Source organism: Petromyzon marinus, chromosome 37 (assembly GCF_048934315.1).
Source record: "Petromyzon marinus isolate PM22_M1 ecotype Great Lakes invasive population chromosome 37, UKy_Petmar_22M1.pri1.0, whole genome shotgun sequence".
Lineage (NCBI taxonomy): Eukaryota > Metazoa > Chordata > Hyperoartia > Petromyzontiformes > Petromyzontidae > Petromyzon > Petromyzon marinus.
Genome location: NC_133703.1, coordinates 16,886,536 through 16,911,589, shown reverse-complemented (window position 1 = coordinate 16,911,589; position 25,054 = coordinate 16,886,536). Strand labels below are relative to the sequence as shown.

Sequence of the window (25,054 nt, the reverse complement as noted above, 5' to 3'; positions counted from 1 at the left end):
GGAGGGTGATGGGAGGGGGAGAGGGCCCCGGTCACGTGACATCTGGATCCACGTTGAAGGCTACGGCGACCAAATTGAGCATCCGCAACACAACCACAGTACACAATCACAGTACACAACTCCAGAGCAACACAACAACAGTACATAATCACAGTACATAATCACAGTACATCATCACAGTACATCATCCAAGTACACAACTCCAGAGCAACACAACAACAGTACATAATCACAGTACATAATCACAGTACATAATCACAGTACACAACAACCACAGAGCAACACAACCACAGCAACACAACTACAGTACACAACAACCACAGAGCGACACAACCACAGTACACAACAACTACAGTACACAATTACAGTTCACACACCTACACAACTACAGTACGCAACAACTCTACACAACACTCCTACAAAACACAACTACACAACTGCAGTCCACACAACTACAGTACACACAACAACACAGCTACAGTACACAACTACACAACAAACGACGTCATACACACAGCTACAGTACACAACTACAGAACAAACGACGTCATACACACAGCTACACACAACTGCACAGCTACACGCAACGACCTCAGAGGGACACAAATCGCGCACAGCAACACAATGACACACATCAGCACAAACTCACACTTGCTTCAATCACATACACACTATTAACACAATCACTCACACTGCTAACACACTACCAACACATCACTCACACATGTTTATTCACAATCACTCACACCACTAACACTACCAACACCACTAACACGTTTATTCACAATCACTCACACCACTAACACACGTTTATTCACAATCACACACTGCTAACACTACCAATACACTATCAATACAATCACTCACACTGCTAACACACTACCAACACACCACTAACACACTTTTATTCACAATCACTCACACTGCTAACACACTACCAACACACCACTAACACACGTTTATTCACAAACACTCACACTGCTAACCCACTACCAAGACACTAACAACACACCACTAACAGACGTTTATTCACAATCACTCACACTGCTAACACACTACCAACACACCACTAGCACACTTTTATTCACAATCACTCACACTGCTAACACTACCAACACACCACTAACACACGTTTATTCACAGTCACTCACACTGCTAACACTACCAACACACCACTAACACACTTTTATTCACAATCACTCACACTGCTAACACACTACCAACACACCACTAACACACTTTTATTCACAATCACTCACACTGCTAACACTACCAACACACCACTAACACACTTTTAGTCACAATCACTCACACTGCTAACACACTACCAACACACCACTAACACACGTTTATTCACAATCACTCACACTGCTAACACACTACCAACACACAATACAATCACTCACACTGCTAACCCACTAACCACGCGACTGACACGGTCACATCCCATGACCACTGCCGCACCCAGGGGACGCTGATCCCTCCCAACCCACACTCGGAGCGAGACGCAGGGGAGGTGAGTGACATGTGTGTGTGTGTGTAAGGTGAGTGACATTGTGTGTGTGTGAGTGTGTAAGGTGAGTGACATTGTGTGAGTGTGTAAGGTGAGTGACATTGTGTGTGTGTATAAGGTAAGTGAGATGAGTGACATTGTGTGTGTGAGTGCGTAAGGTGAGTGACATTGTGTGTGTGTGAGTGTGTAAGGTGAGTAAGATGAGAGTGACATTGTGTGTGTGTGAGTGTGTAAGGTGAGTGAGATGAGTGACATTGTGTGTGTGAGTGTGTAAGGTGAGTGAGATGAGTGACATTGTGTGTGTGTGTGAGTGTGTAAGGTGAGTGAGATGAGAGTGACATTGTGTGTGTGTGTGTGTAAGGTGAGTGAGATGAGAGTGACATTGTGTGAGTGTGTAAGGTGAGTAAGATGAGTGACATTGTGTGTGTGAGTGTGTAAGGTGAGTGAGATGAGAGTGACATTGTGTGAGTGTGTAAGGTGAGTGAGATGAGTGACATTGTGTGTGTGTGTAAGGTGATTGAGATGAGAGTGACATTGTGTGAGTGTGTAAGGTGAGTGAGATGAGAGTGACATTGTGTGTGAGTGTGTAGGGTGAGTGAGGTGAGTGACATTGTGTGTGTGCGAGTTGTAAGGTGAGTGAGATGAGAGTGACATTGTGTGTGTGTGAGTGTGTAAGGTGAGTGACATTGTGTGTGTGAATGCATAAGGTGAGTGACATTGTGTGTGTGTGAGTGCATAAGTGACATTGTGTGTGTGTGAGTGCGTAAGGTGAGTGACATTGTGTGTGTGTATAAGGTAAGTGAGATGAGTGACATTGTGTGTGAGTGCGTAAGGTGAGTGACATTGTGTGTGTGTGTAAGGTGAGTGACATTGTGTGTGTGTGTGTAAGGTGAGTGATATTGTGTGTGTGTGAGTGTGTAAGGTGAGTGAGATGAGATTGACATTGTGTGTGTGAGTGTGTAAGGTGAGTGAGATGAGATTGACATTGTGTGTGTGAGTGTGTAAGGTGAGTGAGATGAGATTGACATTGTGAGTGTGAGATGAGTGACGTGTGTGTGTGAGTGCGTAAGGTGAGTGAGATGAGAGTGACATTGTGTGTGTGTGAGTGTGTAAGGTGAGTGAGGTGAGTGACATTGTGTGTGAGTGTGTAAGGTGAGTGAGGTGAGTGACATTGTGTGTGTGCGAGTTGTAAGGTGAGTGAGATGAGAGTGACTGTGTGTGTGTGTGAGTGTGTAAGGTGAGTGACATTGTGTGTGTGTGAGTGTGTAAGGTGAGTGACATTGTGTGTGTGAGTGCGTAAGGTGAGTGACATTGTGTGTGTGTATAAGGTAAGTGAGATGAGTGACATTGTGTGTGTGAGTGTGTAAGGTGAGTGACATTGTGTGTGTGTGAGTGTGTAAGGTGAGTGACATTGTGTGTGTGTATAAGGTAAGTGAGATGAGTGACATTGTGTGTGTGAGTGCGTAAGGTGAGTGACATTGTGTGTGTGTAAGGTGAGTGACACTGTGTGTGTGTGAGTGCTTAAGGTGAGTGAGATGAGTGATGTGTGTGAGTGAGTGATGTTATTGACAGGAGGTTGAGTGAATTAGTTGTGTGAGTGAGGTGAGTGATCTTATTGACACGAGGTTGAGTGGATTAGTTGTGTGAGTGAGGTGAGTGATGTTATTGACACGAGGTTGATTGAATTAGTTGCGTGAGTGAGTGATGTTATTGACACGAGGTTGAGTGAATTAGTTGTGTGATGAGGTGAGTGAGTGATGTTATTGACACGAGGTTGAGTGAATTAATGAGCGATAGTGTAGCGGTTAGCGTGCTGCTCTAAGAACCCGGCGACCCGGGTTCGATTCCCGCTCACGGCCAGCACCCAGTGACGATTATCTGAACCGGTCCTCGGCCTCCCCTAGGTCGACTCAGCCTCAAATGAGTACCTGGTGCGGTGCGTAAACATCGCCACTGGGGAGACAAAGGCGGTCGGGCGTGGTGCTGGCCAACCCACCCCCTCGTGTACCGTTGCGGCCTTCATAGGTGCTCGCTAGCAGCACTTGCCCCAAACAGTCTGTTAAAGGCTACATGGGAGATCTTTGTCTTTGCTGTGTGATTGAGGTGAGTGAGTGATGTTATTGACAGAGGTTGAGCGAATGAGTTGTGTTGAGTGAGGTGAGTGAGTGATGTTCTTGACAGAGGTTGAGCGAATGAGTTGTGTTGAGTGAGGTGAGTGAGTGATGTTATTGACAGAGGTTGAGCGAATGAGTTGTGTTGAGTGAGGTGAGTGAGTGATGTTATTGACAGAGGTTGAGCGAATGAGTTGTGTTGAGTGAGGTGAGTTGTCAGACGTCTCTGACAATTCGCTGGGAGGTGTCCGTGCGATGTTGCTTGTGCTTTGTTTGACGTTGCACAATAACTAGTCCGTAGGCGCCGTTGTTTGTATTTATTACGCTTTAAGTGGACGAAGCACACTTGCAAAAAAATTAGTGTAAAAAATGTCAAATGTTCTCCAAGTTTAGACTAACTCAGCAGGTTTTTTTTTTAAACAGGCAAAATCTGCACCGGTTTCAACCTTCTCGGTCTCATCAGCAGACTGACAAAAAAGATCACCACATTCGTTAATAGCACTGGCCTAAAACGGAAATACGTGTAACAGGACACTACTAAACGTTGCACGATGGAGCCTGATGATAGATGATGAACAGAGTGAGATACTATAATAATAGGGTTTTTCCCCTTTTTTCTGGCAACAAAACTGAAACCTTTTTACAAGGATTCATGTTACTGCATTAACCACAATATCTGCAGTCAAAATGCAAACAAAAAACATACTATGATAATATATGCATTGTCCTTGAAACTGATTGGTCCACACCAAGGGACGGCTTTCTTTTGAGCCTCGACCCAAATTGGTGCTCGACCAGATGACGCAAAAAGGTTTTAGTTTTGTTGCCAGAAAAAAGGGGAAAAACCCTATTATTACATTTTGGTACTGGCAAAGGAGGTCTAATGATGAAAGAGTGAGATACTGTATGTTAAACACATGCTGGTGGATTACATCATAATGGCAGCACGAACTAAATTTGGCAAAGACAGTGGAAGGAAAACAGCACTTTTGAATAGGTTCATAGTCCGCGTGAAGTCCATTGTGATTGAGGAATATGCTCAGTGCATTTCACGTGGTTGGATGAATTGTTAAATATTATCCATGCTCGTTGAAATTGATGTGAGTTTCTGTACCGTGTGACTTTGCTGCCTCTGGAAGGACCTGGCAGCATATTTTAAATTTGCCACGTGTTTAAGAATTATCATGCACGTACAGCATAGAAGGACATAATTTGTATTTTTATGGGAAGTAAATTGGTAAACACGGAAAGACAAAACGTGGCGGGTCGCGCCGAATAGAGTTTGGGAAAACTTGACATAATGGCCTACTTTTCTTCATCAACTGTGAGCACAGCAGATGGCATGTATTTTACTGTTAACACACCCGCAGTATTAACCAGGGCCGCCTGCCGGTTGCGAACTTCGAACCTCTGCAGAAAGCCGCAAACGACACTTCCGCCGTGGGCTGTCACCGCCCCGACGCTGACAGCAGACCGCGGTGGGTGAACACGAGTGGTGGCGTTTCCTTCTCCGTGCGCGCGAGATGGCGGAGCGGTGCCACGCTGGTCTCGCCCGCGCTCTCGGGCTCGCCGGGACCGGCCTCGCGTCCGTGGCGCGGTGCTGTTGCCCACCTGGCCGTGTGCGTGGGCTGCTGCCCCCGCTCACGTGGCTCCCAGGCTACACGCTGGGCTCCTTGCGCATGGACCTGGTGGCGGGGCTCACCGTGGGCCTCACCGTGGTGCCTCAGTCCCTCGCCTACGCGCAGGTGGCCGGCTTACCCGCGCAGGTATGGCTGCGGTCGCCCTCCCCCCGTCCCCCCCCGCTCCCCCTCCAGGATCGCATTTCGGTGGCACATCCAGAGAGGTCGACCTGGCATTTTGTTTCGATGAGGCCTGATGGACCAGAGCACCGTGGGCACGCTGAATGGGAGGCGTTCGAGACGTGTCCGCGAAACGCATTGCGTGCAATGTCAAGGCAAATCCTGGCCTGTGAACCCAGCGCAAGATGTATTTTTCTGTAAGGTGCATGGCTTATGCTGCTTTATGCTGGTTGTGCTGCCGCTGAGAGGTTGCGTGTAATGTTCTGCTTCATGCATATGTTGGTGTTCTCTTGTGAGAAGCTTTCAGCTGCAAAGAGTTTACGTTTTTTAAAATAAATTAGACCAACATATGTGTTAATGACAGATTTATTATCTCGAAATTATCTTATTTCAGGACACTGGGGTAAGGACATGAATACTTATGCCCTTACCCCAGGAATTCGTATTGACACATTGCAAAACAAATATAAGGAGAATCACGACATGGTGCCATTTCTAATTGCTGAAAATCCCTTGTTTTGTTGAAGCAGTGCTAGGAGTCTAACTCGGACCGTGTGAAGGTGAAAGGTGGCACAGTGGGTTCGTGAGCGAGGCTGTGCATTTCCCCTGCTGCAGTACGGCCTCTACTCGGCCTTCATGGGCTGCTTCGTGTACTGCCTGCTCGGGACGTCGAAGGACGTGACGCTGGGCCCCACGGCCATCATGTCACTCGTTGTGTCGGTGTACGTGCGCCGCGACCCCGTGTACGCCGTGCTGCTCACCTTCCTGTCTGGCGCCATCCAGCTACTCATGGGGATCCTCCGTTTGGGTAGGGACCGTTACTGTGGCCTGAGATCTTGTAATATGCGTGTGGAGACGCGCAGTGGCGGAGCCAGGATTTTCAAGTAGGGGGGGAGGGGGGGCAAACCCTCCAGCAATGAAAAACGATAGGAGTTGTTAGTAAGTAAGGACTTGTCCCTTGCTTTTTATTTGACGCGTGTGCGGCGATGGCGCAGCCATCGATCGAGGGTTGAATTCGAACCGTGAGTGATTGGCATCGCGCTCGCTGAAGGTGTTTGCCTTCAGGGAAGTCGTGTACTGTATATGCAACTGCGCACAATTCTGTGAGTCACTTATAACTGCTTTGCCATTACTTATTGCCAATTATGGACTCAGACTATTGTCCTATCATCTCATAGAGTCCCTGACACGTAATAATATGCTACACTGGCAGTGAGGGTCGCAAAAATGCCGATTTATTACTAATAAACCCCAATGATCGATTGGATCATTGGGGGGGCACGTGCCACCCCCCCCCCAACTGGCTCTGCCAGTGGAGACGCGGCTGTTGTTGTACACGTGAACATTTCTACCTTTACAATGCAATTCCACAGTGTGAATATTATGCCGCTGCCAATGTTCTCAAGGGAATTGTTTCTCTGAAATAATGTGGTCTTCTTTTGTTTAGGTTTTTTGGTCGAATTCATCTCCCTCCCTGTCTTGAAAGGATTCACTTGCGCTGCTGCAATAACGATTGGATTCAGCCAAATTAAGGTAACTGCTCAGTTATGGTAACTGCTTCACTGAAACTTGTCCTGAATGTGCATTTGTGTGTCTGTAACAAAAAAGTCCAGCGCCGCAATCAATAAGTCTTGAGTCCTAAAGGGACAGAGGGCCGACTTGTGTTATTCTCGACGTATGAATGGTGCAGGGGTCGGAAATCAAAATATTTCAAGAGCCGCAATGCACGTGAATACGAGACGGTCCTTAAAAAATAATGTCGCGAAACAGTCCTTAATGATTCGCATGCGGCTCCGGAGCCACGAGTTCCCGACTCCGGCCCATGAGGTGTACTTCCATGGTGAACTTTACTTCCATGGTGAATTGTACTTCCATGGTGAACTGTACTTCCACGGTGAACTGTACTTCCATGGTCAGGGGTCGGCAACCAAAATAACAAGAGCCATTTTTAAAAAAGAATTTCAAGAGTTGCACTGCAGTCCTTAAAGAGCCGCAGGTTGCCGACCCCTGAACTAGTGTAACGACCCAAACCACTAGGGGCGCAGAACGCCCCTAGTGGGGACAGTACGGAGGGTGCAGAGTCAGATGAACCTCATGGCGGAACCCCCGGGGTCCCATAAGCCCCCGGCTCTCGCATAAACTGCGTTGCGATGTCATTTTATGTCTGTTGAAGGCAAACGATACGGCGATCTATTCTTCTCGAAGAGCTCTACACGATGTGCTAATCAAAGTTTTGTTTCTTCTATGTATTCATCCTTGCTGCGCTTGGACGACACAACAACAGATGGTTTGCGGCGTTCATGTGCGCGGTGGGACGGAGTCACCAAAAACAATAATTAATTACGATTTTGACTTCCGTTTATTCGGGACCCCGGGATCCCGCCGTAAGGTTCAGATGGGGACAACCCAAAAGCAGCCAAGGCACTTGAGGGCAAAGGGCCTGGAGCTCGCCCTGGACAGTAAGGGTAGTTTACAGCAGGTGAGGGACAAGGGCTCTCCTTGGATATGAATTGTGGAGACAGAGTAGGGGACTAGAGGTTAACTGGCAGTAGATATAATGGCAACGAGCCCTGATGGACAGGGGATGCAGTGGGAAGCCCAGGAGGGGCGTATTGCCTGAGGCGCCAATGAGGATGAAGGTACGGGCGGATAACGGGTGATATTATGGGGGTGGGGCTCGGGTAAGAGTATAAAAGAAGAAGGGACGGATGGGGAAGGGGGGCTCGGGGGTGAAGTGTGAAGGATCCTGAAGCTGTAGAAAGAACACGACAAAGTGCGGGAGATTCTGGTGGATATGAAGAGGATCAGCGGCGGAAGTATTCAAAGGGCCTAGAGACTGGTGGACATTGGATGGTGTTTGGGTGTGGACAAGGATTTATATGTTGTTTCACACCACTGTGACAGCCGTGGTGTGTTTTATTCCTTATGAGGTTCTAATAGACCTGTCCCACTTCGAAAGAGAAGACTGTTAGTCGTCCACTAGTCACGGTGGTTGTTACACTTGCTAGGAAGGATCTCGAAACACTTGAGATCAGGACATTATTAATTGCAAGCATTCAGAGATGTGTTTGGTTGTTTGTTTTACAGCAGTTATATTGATGCAGTGCATCTTGAGCACATTGTGTATTTTTATACTAACTTTTGTCTGTTGTGCGTTGTGCACCTGGTTAGACACTCCTAGGACTTAAAGACATCCCTCAGCAGTTCTTTCAGGAGGTGTATTACACGTTTTCCCGAATCGCAGAGACCAGGTGAGCATCATATTCCTCCCTAAGCCAGCAAGCACATCCTGAAAAGAAATTTTTGTAAAAAAAATCTCCTTTTTACACACTTTATTTTAACTCACTCTGTTGTTGTATCTTGTAACTCAATTTTTTAACACACTTCCCAATGTGGTATCGACTGCAAACTTGGTATACTTATGTCATACTGATGACAATACTATATTCTATCATAAAAAATAAAAACATATTTTTAAACATTATTTTTTCTATGTTATGTTTCGGCTTGGTTCTAATTGTCCACGCTGAACTGACGTTGGCTGTAATTGGCCACGGTCCCTTACATTATGGCAAGCTTCGGGGCCACTTCCTGGAGTCGTGGAGTTCTGCCATTACTTGTACATTTAATAAAAGCGTGTTTTAAAAAAAAATTACTTATTCAGTTCAGTACATGGCTGTCAGCCACGTGGGTTATTTAACTACACGTTACCAAACTTTTCAGTGTTGTAAACGTGAGCTACGTGCCCGTGTGTGTGTGCATGCCGATGTATTTGTGCACATGGGAGTGAATGCGTCCATGTGCATTGTCCGTATAGCCAATGGGTAGCTGGTGCACAGCGGTTAGCGCACTGCGCTAAGAATCCGGCAACCAGAGTAAGATTCTCGCTCACGGGCAACATCAGTGACGATTGCCTGAACCAGTCCTGTACCTGCTGTAGGTTGACTCAGCCTCAAATAAGTGCCTGCTGCGGTGCGTAAACCTCACCGCTGGGGGAGACAAAGGCGGCAGGGCGTGGTGCTGGCCACCCACCCACTCGTGTGCCGTGTTGGCCTTCACAGGTGCTCGCTAACAGCACTTGCCCCAACAGTCTGTTAAGGCTACACCGGGGATCTTCGTCTTGGTCACCGCCAACATGAGTGGCAATGAGTGCAGAACTCGTTCCGGGCCTCTCCTAGCACGGCTCGAACAAAAACGCGCATCTGATGCGGTGTGTAAATGTCAGCAGGGAACCTTCGTCATACATTCTTTATGGCTATGCAGGCATTGCTTTACCCGTGCGGTGTGCCCTCTCAGACTGGCGGATGCCTTGCTGGGCGGGAGCTCCCTCCTGCTGCTCATCCTCCTCCGCGTCATTGCCGCACGGTCCCCCATCCCACCGCCCATTCCTGTCTCCGTTCGTATCAGCAATAGCATCACCTCTATTTTTGGGACAGGTTTGTGTTCTTATTATCCAGATCAATTGATGTTATCGGAGGACTGTTTTTGTGAATACGGTAATTCCCCGATTTACGTCCTCCCGCTTTGCGTACTTTCACCCAAACATACTAAGCTTATTGATACCCAATCCCATTTTGAGATTTAGTAACGTAACCATTAAGCCCCAATTTGTTTCCTTTCTACGGCGAAATTTAGGTGCCAGATACCGCCGAATCATTCGCGTCTCTGATTGGCTATAATCTCTTTCATGTGTACTCTATAAATATTTCCCCCCCCACATACTGTATTTATGGCGATTATCTCTTATACAAGTGTAAACTATTTTTTATATAATAAACAACTAATAATACATATAGTATACTAAACAATATATCTATAAAATAGACTTACTTTTCACACCGATGGTTTTACAGTATAGATGCGCAATGGGTTACCGAGCATCCTTTCTCTTTGTCATGTAGGTAAAAAATAAAATGGCAAAAATCACGACGTTTCGGCCACAACACAAGTGGCCTTCATCAGGTGAAGGGACCGTGCTGTCATGAGGACAGCACGGTCGTGATTTTTGTTATTTTATTTTTCACCTACGTGACTTTACCGAATAGAACCAAAGAGTATGGATCCTTGCATTCACGAAAGCTTCAAATCTAGAATCGAGCATCCTTTGTTTGGGTACTGTACCACATTACGAACCGCCATCCCATCTCTTTGCTTCGATTTAAGTTCCTTCGATTTACGTTCTGGTTTTAGGAACGCATCCTGGGCATAAATCGGGGTGTGCCTATTTCAACTTAAAATGCATTACATGGTATTAGAACATAGCAGATTGGTAAATGTGGGAAGGTGGGTTTGCGTGGACTGGCATGTCCGTGACAACGGCTGTGCTTGACGCATAAGCGCTGGCTGCGTGTGTTTCAGTGCGCAATGCGGTGGTCGTCCTGGCTGCCGCCCTTGTGGCGTTTGCCTGCGAGAGCCAGAGGCTGCACCCCTTCACCCTCACGGGGCACATTGCCCAGGGCCTACCCCCGTTCCACCCTCCTGCCTTCTCAGAAACCAAGGAAGGCACATTCATCCCTTTTTTGCAGATCGTCAGGGTAGGTCATCGCGCCGGAGAGTGGCTGTTGTTCCAGCTCCATCGCACGATGTCCGAGCCAGTTGCGGTGCTCGCCATCCCATAGTTTCATCCAATTTGATGTCTTCGGTATTTTATACATCTTGCTTTACGTGCTGAAACATGCAAGTATTACACGTGGCATGTAACCTGCTGTTGCAGGATCTGGGGTTGGCGCTGTTGGTCATTCCGCTGCTGGGTTTCCTGGAGAGCATTGCGATCGCTAAAGCGTTCGGTACTCTTGAAGCATACGAGCAAATCGCACTCGCACAGCAGTGCCACTCCACCACACACACAACAGTACCCTCAACCAACACACACACGCAACAGTACCCTCAACCAATACGAACCAACACAACTTTAAATGTCATACAGAACAAGGATATTTTTTGTCCGTTTTGCTAATTGCATTCTTTTAACGTTCAAGTTTGAGTTGGTGTTGTCGCGTGACGTTCACCTCGTTGTGAAAGTGCGGAAGACGTGCCCGCTGTGTTGTTGCACTCTTTACAGCAACCAAGAACATGTACAGGATCGATCCCAGCCAGGAACTGATAGCAATAGGTAAGCAGAGGTTTGGGTACACTGACACTGACTGTAGCACCACTACTCGCAACAACATGGCCTCACAAGCACACATGTTTTGTGTCACAAGCATTGCAGATTTGAAGTTTTCGTGACTGCAAGGATCCCTATTCTTTGTTTCTATTTCTTGCTGTGGTTGTCACACCTGATGATGATTGCTTGTGTTGCAATCGAAACGTCGCGATTTAATTTTTTTTTAAATGTTTTAATTTTATTGTTTCACCTACGTGACTTTACCGAAAGAACCAAAGAATACACAAGCATTCGCCTTTTATGAGAGCTGTTGGCTTGTTATGCGGGCCCTGGCCACGATGGTCAGCGGTGTTGCTTTTGTGCCTTGTTAAGTTGGTCACGTGTGCTTCCCTTCAGGCCTCACCAATGTTCTGGGTTCCTTCACCTCCTCCTACCCCGTCACAGGCAGCTTTGGCAGGTGACCTACACGAACCAGCACTGCTTCGTAGCATCAAAACTTCCGGGGGGGGGAAAAAAAAAAACCCAAACAAAGATCTGTGTACCATATGATAACAAAGGCACTACCATGACATAAACTACTTTATTACTGTATTGTAGTATAACACTAATGCGATTTTAACACATAACAGGGCGTGTGTTCCTCTCGTACACTTATACTTGGGGAAATTTTCATCCTCCAGCGATGTCGATACGCGTCCACAGACACTTGTGGCGCCTATTACATCGCCTGCTTGTGGACTATGAAAGCAGCACCAATTCGCGTCCACACTGGGAGGCCGGACACCGTGACACTCGGGCCTTGTGCGCGTGGGCTCGGCCGCTCTTACACAAGCGGAACTCTTGTGTTGCAGAACCGCGGTGAATTCCGAGACGGGTGTTGCGACACCCGCAGGCGGCCTTGTTACAGGTATGCACAGGGGGGCAGAGTACTCGCCCTCTTCGTAATGGAGTCATAATTGATTTTTATGCATGTGTCTGGAGCAGTGGTACGAGATTTAAATTCCGCAGAGTTGAGCAGAGTTGATCCCGGGTTCGTACTTTGATGGGATACTAGCAGTGGCTTGTCAGGTGATGTAGGCACTTGGCAGCGAGGTGGCCAGGAAATTGCAATAGTGTTGAACGTCACCCCCTCATAGATGAGGTTTTTTTTTCTCCGAGTATTCCATTTATCGCCCACGATGCCACTCAGGTTACCATTCCGCTTGCCGTTGGAAGATGGTTTTGGTTTTGCACCTGTGTGAAGCGGTGACACTGAGCTCTTCCCCAGTTTACACCTCTGTGGGCCTTGCTCACCCCCAGCTATGGCTGCAAAGTTTGGTCGTACATGTAATGTAGATCGTTTATTGTTAAATTTGAATCACAGTTCCTATGATCACTGTTACATTGTTTTTATAGCTTTATTTTGGTTGATTTCGAAAAAGTTTGGGTTTAGCCATATTTGTTTGTTGTAGTACAGAGTTAAACTGATAAATTTAATCTAAATTGTCTTATGGTTGTTATTGTTTTGCACGCAGAATTGATACACGGTGCTTTATCTGGAAGACTTTGCCGTTTTTTCCTGGGGTTTTCTGTTGCGCGCAGTCACTTTAAGATGTTTTTCTGGTTCATGTTTTTCGTTTGTCGCGGTTGCACCCGAGTCGAGAGCCGAATGGTTTCACAGGGCTACACCAAATAAACGAAAACTGAAAATGAAAAACTGAAAATGAAAAACTGACCTGCCATGATGGCGCTGGTGACCGCGTGCAGGCACTGTGGTGCTGCTGTCGCTCGCCTTCCTCACGCCGTGGTTCTACTTCATCCCCCAGGCCGCCCTCTCCGCCATCATCATTTGCGCCGTGGCGCCGCTGTTTGACTGCCGCATTCTGTGGAGGCTTTGGAAGATAAAAAGTAAAGCAATGTTTGTGTTGCCCGCATCCCGGTTTGAACTAGCGGTGTTTAAATCTGGGGGGCTCATCTTCTTTGGTTCTTTCGGTAAAGTCACCACGTAGAATGAGAATAAAATAATAAATTAATAAAATAAAATAACGCAATGAAATTCTCACGACGTTTCGGCCACAACACAAGTGGCCTTCTTCAGGTGAAAGGAACAGACCTGTCGGGACGAACAGAGCTTCGATGAATGTTGTCAAGATCCGTAGCGTCTTTTAAGCTGGTTTAGAGAAGTGAGGCACCTTGACAAAGGGGTTTACATATAAAAACAGGAGAATTTAGCATTGAAATAGCTGAGTGATTAGCTTGTGACTGGTCATAGAAATGGCTATGTTAAAGTCAAAGCTTACACATCCACAGAGGCACCTAGTACAAATCAAACAGGATAATTTAGCATTGAAATAGCTGAGTGATTAGCTTGTGACTGGTCGTAGAAATAGCTATGTTAAAGTCAAAGCTTACACATCCACAGAGGCACCTAGTACAAATCAAACAGGATAATTTAGAATTGAAGATGAATCCTTGCAGTCACGAAAGCTTTAAATCGAAATCTCGGGGCTCGTCTCTCTTATTTTTACAGCCCTGAGCTAGTGGGGAAATTCTGCATTTATATGGGAGGGGCGAATCTATTCACAGAACAACAAAGCTTACAATAACACGCATCGAATCGTCCATGTGAGAATCGATTGTTTTGGACATCTACGGATTGCAATTGGTGCACGTGTATCCTACATTGACTGGAGCGGCTACGTTCACCTCAGTAACAAAAAGGAATGAATTCTTAAATTACGATGCCAAATTGTGATAATTGAACTGCATGGGGGCATCCTTACAGGCCAAGTTCATAGAGTTACTTGTGGACCATCACATTCACCTCCTTCACAGCGGATGTTTATGGTTCCATGATGTTATTTGAAACACGATGAAGCGTCATGATACAAATGAAAAAAAATCCCCTGCAAGGTACTTAATTGGCAAACACATATAGTGTTCATGGTACGCTACTGGAAATATTACCAGATCCCTCCTGAGAAAGCACGGTTGGCTATGTATGGTGCGAATGAAGTTCACTATACATAACAAGTATATGTTGAGACTCAGCTCTCCTAAGTAAATAAGTAACGTACGTACAGCTGCACCTTGTGGCTTTCTGCTGTGTGGCAATGACCCCGAGTGCTCTGTTTCCCGCTCCTGCAGAGTCGGATGCATTGGTGTTTGTGCTGACGTTTGCCCTGTGCCTGTGGGAGATCCCGTATGGGCTGCTGGGAGGGGTGGTCGCATCTCTTCTGCCCCTCCTGTACCCACTTCTACGGCCACATCTCGACGTGAGGGAGCTACGCTCGCACACCGCTCGCACACGGGCACATGCACGGCGCACGCACGCACACAGCGCGCAGGGCACGCACAGCACGTACGCGCGCGCGCGCGGGCACAGCTTCTGATGTCGCCCCCGAATATAGGCGACGCGTGTGGAGGCAGCTGTGCCGGCCTCGGGGGCCCTGGTGGTGAAGCTGCAGTGCGGCCTGTGCTTCCTGGCCGTGGAGCACCTGCGCGATGAGCTGCTCGCCCTGCAGGGTACGCGTCGCGCGCCGCCTTCGTTTCAGCTCATAGGGCACCGGCGGTGCCGTAAGCGGGCATTGAACGTTATCGCAACTCGTGACATTCTTTGCAGTGGGCTATGGAGGTTCGAGAAGCAAGTGCTGAAATTGAATCTTGAGTGAACTGTTCACCGTCGTTTAGAGAAGTGAGCCCACTGAGATGCTGGTATTTGAAACAATTAAAAAGTTAAATTTTGATTTAAAGCTTTCGTGACTGCAGTAATTCATATTCTTAGTTTTTTTCGGTAAAGTCACGTTGAAGAGAAACAACAAAATAACAAAATATATATAAAACAATAAAAAATTCTCACGACGTTTCGACCATAACTCAAACGGTCATCATCAGGTGTGTCAACGTGACTTTACCGAAAAAACTAAGAATATGAATTAAAAAGTTATTTGTTGATGGCTAAACTAAACTTTTTTTTACCAGGTTAAGCCCACTGAGAAATTGGCCTTTTTCAGAGGCTATCTGGCTACATGTGAAAGCTCATCAAAAGTGGCTTATCATATGTGGGAATTTATAGTGGTAGTCAAATATTCTAAACATATATTTCTAAATGTGGAGGGCAAAACTGGAGGACCTGGAGAAAAGCCCACACGACCGAGGGGAGAGAACGTGTGAACTCCAAATATATCATCAGGGTCGGGATGGAACCCACGACCTCCTGCATACCAGGCGAGGGAGATAACATCTCTCTAGCATGTGCCTTGTGAGTAACCCCTTACCCTAGCTTCATGTGTGTGTGCGCAGCGTCTTGCTCTGTCATCCCCGGGCCCTGCTCGGCCCCACGGCCGGTAGTGCTGGACTGCAGGGCCGTGTACATGCTCGACTACTCGTCCGTGTGCGTCCTGCGGGATCTGCTGCTCAACTTTCACAGCAGAGGCTCCCATTTGCTGCTTGCCTGTCTGCAGGTAGTGGGGTCCTTACTCTCACATTCTACTTGGGACTACTGTCAATCACACCACCACTGAGTAGATGATCACCGTGCCGGTGCGTGTTTGGAATTTTACCGAGAGACAGTTGCACATGTGGATTACGTAGCGCATGCAGTAAAGTACGTGGGCTTGGGCAGGGCACGTCGCTAGGTGGATGATGGCCGATGATCGAGAATGGTGGTGATGACCAAGAAATGGAATGCATTCGAGGGGATGACCACCAGGGAGATGGAACGTTTAAATTAGCTACTGTGCATGTGCTAGGTGGAATGCACCTCCGACTAGCACGGTTGGCTCCGTACGGTGCGAAAACACATTCTCCTGCGGAGGGAGCTGGTAGGAACGTTGGGTTGCTCGGTCAATGGCCATGGTCAACGGCGGCGTGGTGTATTCCGCAAATATGCCCGATTGTGAGGGCGGGCACAAGCCGGCGTGAGTAGATTAAACGTTGAGTTTTGTAAGGGCACCACGGGGTGACCAGCCCCTCCCCACCCAGCCCCACCCCTCCCAGCCCCCACCCAGCCCCACCCTCCCCACCCAGCCCCTCCCCACCCTCCCCACCCAGCCCCTCCCCACCCTCCCCTCTCCACCCAGCCCCACCCCTCCCATTTTTGGATGCAGGATGGACGGACGGACACAATAATCCCCTGTGGGCTGGTGGTGTAACCAGGAGGTTCCTACACAGTATAAGTTCAGCACACATACATTGTTACATTGCAGAACCATGATAAACAGTGACGCATTGGTTAGGCCTTCATCCAGCAGTGGATTGATCATGGCTAATGATGGTGATGTTTAGCGAGTGCTTTGATTTTAATGTTTCCACATTTCTGTGATGCTCTCTTTCCTTGAGTTTTGCTTTTTTTGCTCCACAGTGTTTGTCCATAAGAGGCGAGTCTCCCTTGACCTTGAGTTTCCATGAGCTCTCACCTGGTCACAAGCGAAGGACTTACGTGGTTTATGTTTGCGGTGGTGTCTTTTGTGTAGCCGCAAGTTCTTGACGTTCTGTGTCGTTCCGAGGTTGACTGCGAGCCATTTGCAAGTGTGGCGATGGCAGAAACGTGGCTGTCAGGTGTGTGTGCATTTTTATTATCCCTCGAGAGCGACAATTTACCTGCCTGTTTACTCGTGCTGCATCGAATCATTAATTAATATCCATTATGCATCACATCATATGGGGACTGAATAGTGTAAGGATAAAATGTAGTGAAAATCCAATAAACTTCTGCAGGGGTGGAAATCACAAAATGTGTGATGTGTAGTGAATATATCGTTAAGTTATCTGAGTCACGTAACTATAACTTATTGAAGTGTGGCGTTCAGCTCATCGCTTTCTGGGTGGCTTGAGGTAGGATAAAAACAAGTGTAAAGGCAACATCGAGGATTGGCTGTTGAAAGATGTGAAGAGACTTTTTGCTATAAAACTGCAGTGACCACATAATTGACATTTACAACATATTAATAATTTTGCTGCAATGCTACTTAAAGGGGCTTTCAGACACAAATCTTCACATTCAATACCCTAGACTGGACCATCTTGTTTAAAATCACTTGCAAGTTACTGTTGTTGGATTCTATACACCGTCAAACGTGTACGTGATTTTGGTGTCTTTTGACGGCTGTCATTTTAAATCTGTCATTTTGCTGCCAGCCCTAACTTGATATAGTGTTTGCAGAGCCGATCTCTGGCTGTGAATGACTCTTGATCTTTCGTTCATGTAAAATAACAGCACTGCCGGTTTTTTTCAGAACAAGAATGCAAAGAAGAGAGAATATTACATTGAGTTCCTGAAGAAATTGTTTAAAATTTTACCCTGGAACACAAAACTTTTATACATGTTTTATTGTGTATATTAGAAGCTAATCTTTTAATGTAATGTATTAACCTGTGAGACTTTGTGATGCTGAAATATTTTTTGCACAGAAATTACACAAAAGCTGCAACAACATTCTTGTCACTGTCGATATTACTTTAAAATAAAGGTAAGCTTATGGCTAAGGCCAATGCACTGTGTTTGTGCACTTTGCCTCCTCGAGACGAAAATTATGGGGCAGTTATGGGGCAGTTGTGGAGAGAGTGGAGTAGTTCCCATAACTGGGCAGTGTGCATATGACCAGCTCTGGTTTGGCAGCAGAGGTGTCACTCCGAATCAGTCAAGCAGCATTATCATTTCATCAGCTCCATAATGCTGTGTGGAAGCTGCCTGGTCTGTCTCTCCATACAAAGCTCTTGGTCTTCTCGGCCACAGTCATTGTGTCCCTTCTGTATGCTTGTGAAATGTGGAGCCCTCTAACGGACTGTCGGCGCTGGTTAGAAACATGCAGGCTGGCCTGTCTACAATTCATCCTGGCTTTATCCAGGCTGGATTGTGTGAGGAGCTAACACATCCTTGAAATATTTGAACGCATTCCCATCAGTGAGCTCCTCCGGTGGTCAAGGCTGTGTTGGCTGGGTCATATAGCCCGCATGCCCATCCACCACATGCCTAAGTAGTTTCTGTTTGTCTTGATAGAGGGGGCTAAATGGGTGCGACACGGACTGGAAAAAGAGATGGACTGATGCGGTTCAGCAGGATGTGGAGCTGAGTGGACTTGCCGAACACTGGTACTAGCGATGTAAAGTTCTGCCTCTATGGAGGAGGCTCATGAAGGACGCTATTAGGCAGTTGGGGGCAGTCGCCCTCCAGCAACAGCGAAGGGCAGACCAGTGACAACGAGTGGAGCACCATGCGGCTAAAATGCAGCAAGTTGGCACAGTAAGGGCCACAGCTGCTGCATCTGCCGGTCATCTCAGTCCACCCATGGCACCTGGGTCTGTCCCATGGCCTGTCACCAAGCCTTTGACACTTCACATGGACCTGGAGTGCACCTGGCCTGGCACATGCACCGTGTAGTCGTGACCTCCACTTGGTGGCGAATGGCAGCTGTTGTGAGGCGGTGTGTGGTGAGTTGAGTTTGTGGTGAGGTGGTGAGGAGATTGTGGATGTGTAGACTACTGTAGAGCGTGTATAAGACAGTGGGGATTGGTGGCACAGTGGTTAGCACTACGCTGCATATGATCCTGGCAGAGGCCTAAGTTCGATTTCCTCCCACGACCACCAACACCAGTGACGATTATCTAAACCGGTCCTGGGCCTCCCGTAGGTCGACTCAGCCTTGAACGAGAACCTGGTGCAGTGTGTATAAAGCATCAGGACCGGTGAGTCAAAGGTGGCTAGGCATGCGTGGAGCTGGCAACCCACAATCTCGTGTGCCGTGCCGGGCTTCATAAGTGCTTGCCAACAGCATTTGGCCCAACAGTCTGTAAAGGCCACCAGGGGTAATGACGATGACGATGGTGCGCTGTTGGCAGTGAAATATGGAAGTCTCCAGGCGATAGGTGTGGGACAGGAGCTGTGTGAAAGGGTGCGACTGGCACGGGACGTGAACATTGATCTGCCAAGATTTGTTCCGAGTCTCCCCCGCGCCAGATGATGGTGAGAGAGACGAAACAGGAGTCGGAGGCCACGTCAATTATTTGCCGGTGGTGGTGATGATGATATCGTCTGTTTCAGTTGGGGCTATTGCCATTCCTCGGTGATGGTGGTTATGGCGGTGATGGTAATGAGGATGAAGGGGACGTGAAGGCAAAGTTGGGGTTCAGGGGACGTTTAGTGGGGTCGAGTGGATGCTCGGCGTGACCCACGGGACGTTCGTAAGGGCCCAGGGGTCGTCCGGTTGGGCCCGGGGCAACTTTGGTGGGGTCCGAGGGGAGCCTCTTGGTGCCCAGTGGACGTTCCGTGTGGTTCAGGGAACGTGGGTTTGTATCTGTGAGTATTGCAGTATTTATGTTGTGGGTTTAAAGTTTAGTACAATAATTGTGTTCAATGTGCAGTACGTTATTAAACAAGACTTCATATTGATTGCATGACCGCAGTGTAAGTTGGCCGGTTAGGTGCTCAGTGATCTTTGCGATGGGAATAGCAGTGTACGCAGCTGAGAATGATTGTATTGGATTGCTGTATGTACCTTTGTGTTTTCAATGAACCTGGATTTGTAAGAGAGTCAAACTCAGTGGGAATTGCCCAATTTTTTAAAAATAACAGTTATGAAAATAGCAGTGGAGAAGTGAACTTAGGGGCCGTCCATAAATGACGTCGCGCACCTGGGGGGGAGGGGGGGTCAAACATTTGTGACGATGTGTGACGAGGGGGGGGGGGTGTTGAGAAATGTGACGTCACATCAAAATGCGCAACTTTAAATAAATATAGACAACACGTTCTACTTATCTTCTTTGGTTCTTTCGGTAAAGTCACGTAGAATGAGAATAAAATAATAAATTGATAAAATAAAATAACACAATAATATTCTCACGACGTTTCGGCCACAACACAAGCGGCCTTCATCAGGTGAAGGGACGAGACTGTCTGGTAGGACAGCGCTGGAGTGAAAGAGCCACGTTCAGATCACGGCCTTTAAGCTGTGTGAGAGGAAACAAAGCGCCTTGACAAAGGAATTAGCATATAATTTAGCATTGAAATGGCTGAGTGATTAGCTTGTGACTGGTCAGAGAAATAGCTATGTTAAAACATACACATCCGCAGAGGCACCCCTTGACAAAGGAATTAGCATAGAATTTAGCATTGAAATAGCTAAGTTAAAGCATACACATCCGCAGAGGCACCCCTTGACAAAGGAATTAGCATAGAATTTAGCATTGAAATATCTGAGTGATTAGCTTGTAACTGGTCACAGAAATAGCTACGTTAAAGTCAGAGCATACACATTCACCGAGGCACTTAGTACAAATCAAACAGGAGAATTTAGCATTGAAATAACTAGGCGAATTTAGCATTGAAATAACTGAGTGATTAGCTAGTGACTGGTCACAGAAATGACTATGTTGAAGTCAAGGCCTACACATCTGAGCTATTCACAGTACTATATAGTGAACCAATAAAAAACTAAAATATAAATTACCTTAATGTTTTAAATTTTGATTTAAAGCTTTCGTGACTGCAGTAATTCATATTCTTAGTTTTTTCGGTAAAGTCACGTTGAAGAGAAACAACAACGTGACTTTACCGAAAAAACTAAGAATATACCTTAATGTTATCAATAAACTCTATATTCTCCAATCAGCTAAGCTACCAACAATAAGTCGTTATATATCACAATGCTATATGGCGAAAAAATGGGTGGATTCTTACCCTCAACTTTAGCAACACGGATAGCTACGGGCCCCGTTCAGACGGACGAGTTCATCCATGGTCGGAACAGAGGAGGGGGAGAGAGACAGCTGCGAGGCGCTGTTATACTCCATGTTGTAAACCATACCATTAACCGTGGTGTGAGAGGTATTAAGAGTTAATGCTGGCGAAAGAGCTGCGGTCTGAAGGTCATCGTAAAATACAATTAATTAAGAACAGAAAAGGTTTAAAACATCTTTCCAATGGTTACTAAGCCAGAATCCATCTTCTCGGTTGAAATTGTCTCTGTGCATATGTGAATGGCCTCATGAACGAATCTCTCATGGTAGCCGGTTGGTTTGCAAAGAACCTCCGTCTTGGAGAAGTCAATGTCATGTGAGCCCACGATGTATGAGCGTCTTGATAAGAGATGATTTCTGAGCTGGATGATGATGATGCGAATCTGCATTCAGATAGGCATAAGTGTGCGTTTACTTTCTGTAAACGCTGTGTTTAAAAAGTCTATTTAACTAAGTAGAACGTTTTGATTTAAAGCTTTCCTGACTGCAGGGATTCATAAAAGTATAATTGTATTATTGTATTGTTTCTATTCGACATGACTCTAAGTGACTTTACCGAAAGAACCAAGAATATAAGTAGAACGTGTTGTCTATATTTATTTAAAGTTGCACATTTTGATGTGACGTCACATTTCTCACCCCCCCCCCTCGTCACACATCGTCACAAATGTCTGACCCCCCCCCCTTCCCAGGTGCATGACGTCATTTATGGACGGCCCCTAAGGACCGTGAGACCCCCCGCTCCCCCGGGGTTAGTGGCTGTAGCGCCACCGTGTGGCCACTACAAAGTGGTGCCACGCGGTGGCCACACGGTGGCGCTACAGCCACCGTGTGGCCACCACACAGATGGCCGTACGAAAATCGTACGGCCCAAATACATGAAGTCGTGGGACAGATTTTATTTATTTATTTTTACTCTGAAGAGTCGCGCGATCCCGCTAGCAGCCGACAAATTTGATCCGGAATTAAGACGTTCTCGGTACAGATCATGCGCACATGCTACATGTCACTTCCACATCCGATTTTCCAGCACGCAAGCCACGCCATAGCACAGCGACGGTGGGGGGAGGGGTGGGGGGCAGCGCGTTACCCCCTGCGGCGAAGAAGGCGAAAGCAAGCGACGCCGAGAGGCAGCAGACATTTGAAAGAGTGTGGAGAGCCCGACCTGTATGGCTCTAGGGCAGCACGCGGGACGGCTGCGGTCATTTGTCTGTGACTCTACCCTTGTGATGGGACGTTGTAGGATGAACGTTGAGATTTATACGGGGCACGGGGGTGAACCAACGAGGTCTGAATTGGTCTGTAATAAGAGATAGGGGGGGCACTGGTAAGCGGTTGACAGGCGTGTCAAGGCGGCGAGCCGTGCTTCGGGCGAACGGCGACTGGGAATGCACGGGCGATGAGCACCTCCCTGCCAGCGGCAATGTGGTTGACGGCCAACGCTGGGCCTACGCTATAAGTTGGCACCCGTAAAGGGGCGCACAGGTGGTGCATCGGCCGGTCATCTCGGTCAGTCGACTCATGCGGCACCTGTTGTTGGGTCTGCCCCCGTGACCTCTTGTCGGCGGGCCTTTCGACACTTCACGTGGCCTTAACGTGCACATAGCCCGGCACGAGAGCCGTGGTGATATCACCGCCACTTAGTAGCGAGTGGCGATTGTTGTTTTTGTTGGTGGCCTGTAGCTGTGCACGTCTACCAGACGGCAGGCTTAACCACGCGTTGAAGACGTTGTAGTCGTTACTCCACATGCCCACCAAGAGGGCAACATGAAACAGCACGTCCGGCGCCCGTGAAAATAAAAAAATAACGAAACGAACCTCCGTGATCGATTTGCACTGCGATTCTTAATCAGCTCACGGATTTTCACGTAAAAAATAAATAAAACCAACTGCGGCTACGTCCCATGCTGGCCTACATGTTTATACCATTTAAGATCCGATGAAAATCGGTGCTGAATTCAATACTATGAAGACCTTAACTTTGCGATTTGGATTTCCCGAGAAAATGTTATTGCGTTTTTTATTAATTTATTATTTTATTTTCATTCTACGTGACTTTACCGAAAGAACCAAAGAAGACGCTCTATATTGCCCCGTGTGAAGAGATAAGGAAAAAGTTCGAAAATAGGCAGAAACATTTTACTCTTTTTTTACGGTCAAGTCACGTATAAATAAGAAATAATAAAATAACAGAATAGCGTACGACGTTTCGGTTGCAACACAAGCAGCCATCATCAGGTACAGAAGAGCTAAATTATGAGAGAGGGGAGACACATAACCTCAGATGTATATACAGACACCCAAGTAGGGGGAGTTGACACGGATACAACAGGGGACACAGAGAGAGAAGCATACCAGACAAACAGGGTTTAGCAACATTTTTGGAAACTTTATGTTATGCCGGACTATTCGTTAATTGTGTTTTGACCGACCGTCTGTGTTGCTTTACATGGTTTCCAAAAATTTTGCTAAACCCTGTTTGTCTGTTGTCCCCTGTTGTATCTGTGTTAGTTCCCCTTACTTGGGTGTCTGTATATACATCTGAGGTTATGTGTCTCCCCTCTCTCATTATTTAGCTCTTCTGTACCTGATGATGGCTGCTTGTGTTGCAACCGAAACGTCGTACGCTATTATGTTATTTTATTATTTCTTATTTATACGTGACTTGACCGAAAAATACAAAGAGTAATCCCTGCAGTAACGAAAGCTTCAAATCAAGTCGGAAACATTTTTTTTGTAACCAGACAAATTAGTTTTTTTTTCATTGAAGTGCACTTCAAATTTGCGCTTGTGAAGATTATCTTTTTGTGATTAACGTAGTTGGAATAGACTCATGTCGTTAAACTTTGTTGCTACAGCACAGGGATGCAAGCGGTGTCCGTAGTGTAGCGGTTATCACGTTGGCATAACACGTGGAAGGTCCCTGGTTTGAAATCGTTTGGAAACATTTTATGTATAACCATAAAAATTCGTGTTTTATTTAAAGTGCAAGTAAAATGTGCCTTCATGAAGATGATGATTTCATGATTCTTCATTGTTGGCATAGCCCTATGCCAGTGAAGTGTGTTGCAACCTCACAAGTTTGACAAGCAGTTTCCGTAGTGTAGTGGTTATCACGTTCGCCTAACACGCGAAAGGTCCCCGGTTCGAAACCGGGCGGAAACATTTATGTTTCACAAAATAAATTAGCATTTTATTTGAAGTGGATGTAAAATGTGCCTTCATGAACTTGATGATTGAATGATTTTACATTGTTCGTTTCGACTTATTTTAGTGAAATATGTTGCTACGTTACATGTTTTTCAAGCAGCTTCTGTAGTGTAGTGGTTATCATGTTCGCCTAACACGCGAAAGGTCACCGGTTCGAAACCTCCCTGTAAATGCTCACACCGAGCCCTCAATACTCTGATAGTGCGCTGTTTTTGAGTTGTACGCCTTTTGGCGTCTCTGGTCCAACACCAGTGGAGAGACTAAAGGGCTCTAAGAAAAGCCGTCTCGGGTGTGGACCAATCAAATTCAAGGACACTGCATATTATTATCAGAGTTGTCTCTTTTGTTTGCATTTTGACTGCTTGTGTTGTGGTTATTGCAAACCTGATGCCTTGAATAAAGGTGTCAGTTTTTGTGCCAGTTTAAAGGATAAAACCTATTGCTATATCTTGTTACTGGCAAAGGAGGTCTCATAATGTAAAGTCTATTTAACTAAGTAGAACGTTTTGATTTAAAGCTTTCGTGACTGCAGGGATTCATAAAAGTATAATTTAATCATTTTATTGTTTCTATTCGACGTGACCCTACGTGACTTTACCGA

The 25,054-nt window shown here is 46.7% G+C and overlaps 1 protein-coding gene and 1 non-coding gene across 3 annotated transcripts; both read left to right on the top strand.

Annotated features, from left to right (window-relative positions):
- Positions 1–22: 22 nt before the first annotated feature.
- On the top strand, positions 23–18,000 carry LOC116949685 (sodium-independent sulfate anion transporter). Of its 2 annotated transcripts, none has more exons than XM_032967266.2 (17): positions 23–1,516; positions 5,148–5,390; positions 6,039–6,231; positions 6,871–6,956; positions 8,595–8,674; positions 9,720–9,859; positions 10,782–10,957; positions 11,137–11,209; positions 11,485–11,535; positions 11,926–11,986; positions 12,381–12,436; positions 13,276–13,416; positions 14,656–14,783; positions 14,919–15,033; positions 15,811–15,971; positions 16,983–17,067; positions 17,745–18,000. In XM_032967266.2, the coding sequence occupies exons 2-17, from the start codon at positions 5,148–5,150 to the stop codon at positions 17,777–17,779; spliced, it is 1,824 nt and encodes a 607-aa protein (XP_032823157.2). In that variant the 5' UTR covers positions 23–1,516; the 3' UTR covers positions 17,780–18,000. The 2 variants fall into 2 exon arrangements, with proteins under 2 accessions (XP_032823157.2, XP_032823156.2); XM_032967265.2 differs by having other exon boundaries at positions 5,041–5,390.
- Positions 18,001–24,335: 6,335 nt separating this feature from the next.
- On the top strand, positions 24,336–24,408 carry TRNAV-AAC (transfer RNA valine (anticodon AAC)). Its single transcript has one exon. It is a non-coding gene; the product is annotated as a tRNA-Val (tRNA).
- Positions 24,409–25,054: the final 646 nt, after the last annotated feature.

Excerpts from the sequence above, each read along its gene's own strand:
- LOC116949685 (XM_032967266.2), top strand. The coding sequence starts at position 5,148 with ATGGCGGAGCGGTGCCACGCTGGTCTCGCCCGCGCTCTCGGGCTCGCC. Across the intron at positions 5,391-6,038 it reads TGGCCGGCTTACCCGCGCAG|TACGGCCTCTACTCGGCCTT; the intron begins GTATGGCTGCGG and ends CCCCTGCTGCAG. Across the intron at positions 8,675-9,719 it reads TCCCGAATCGCAGAGACCAG|ACTGGCGGATGCCTTGCTGG; the intron begins GTGAGCATCATA and ends GTGCCCTCTCAG.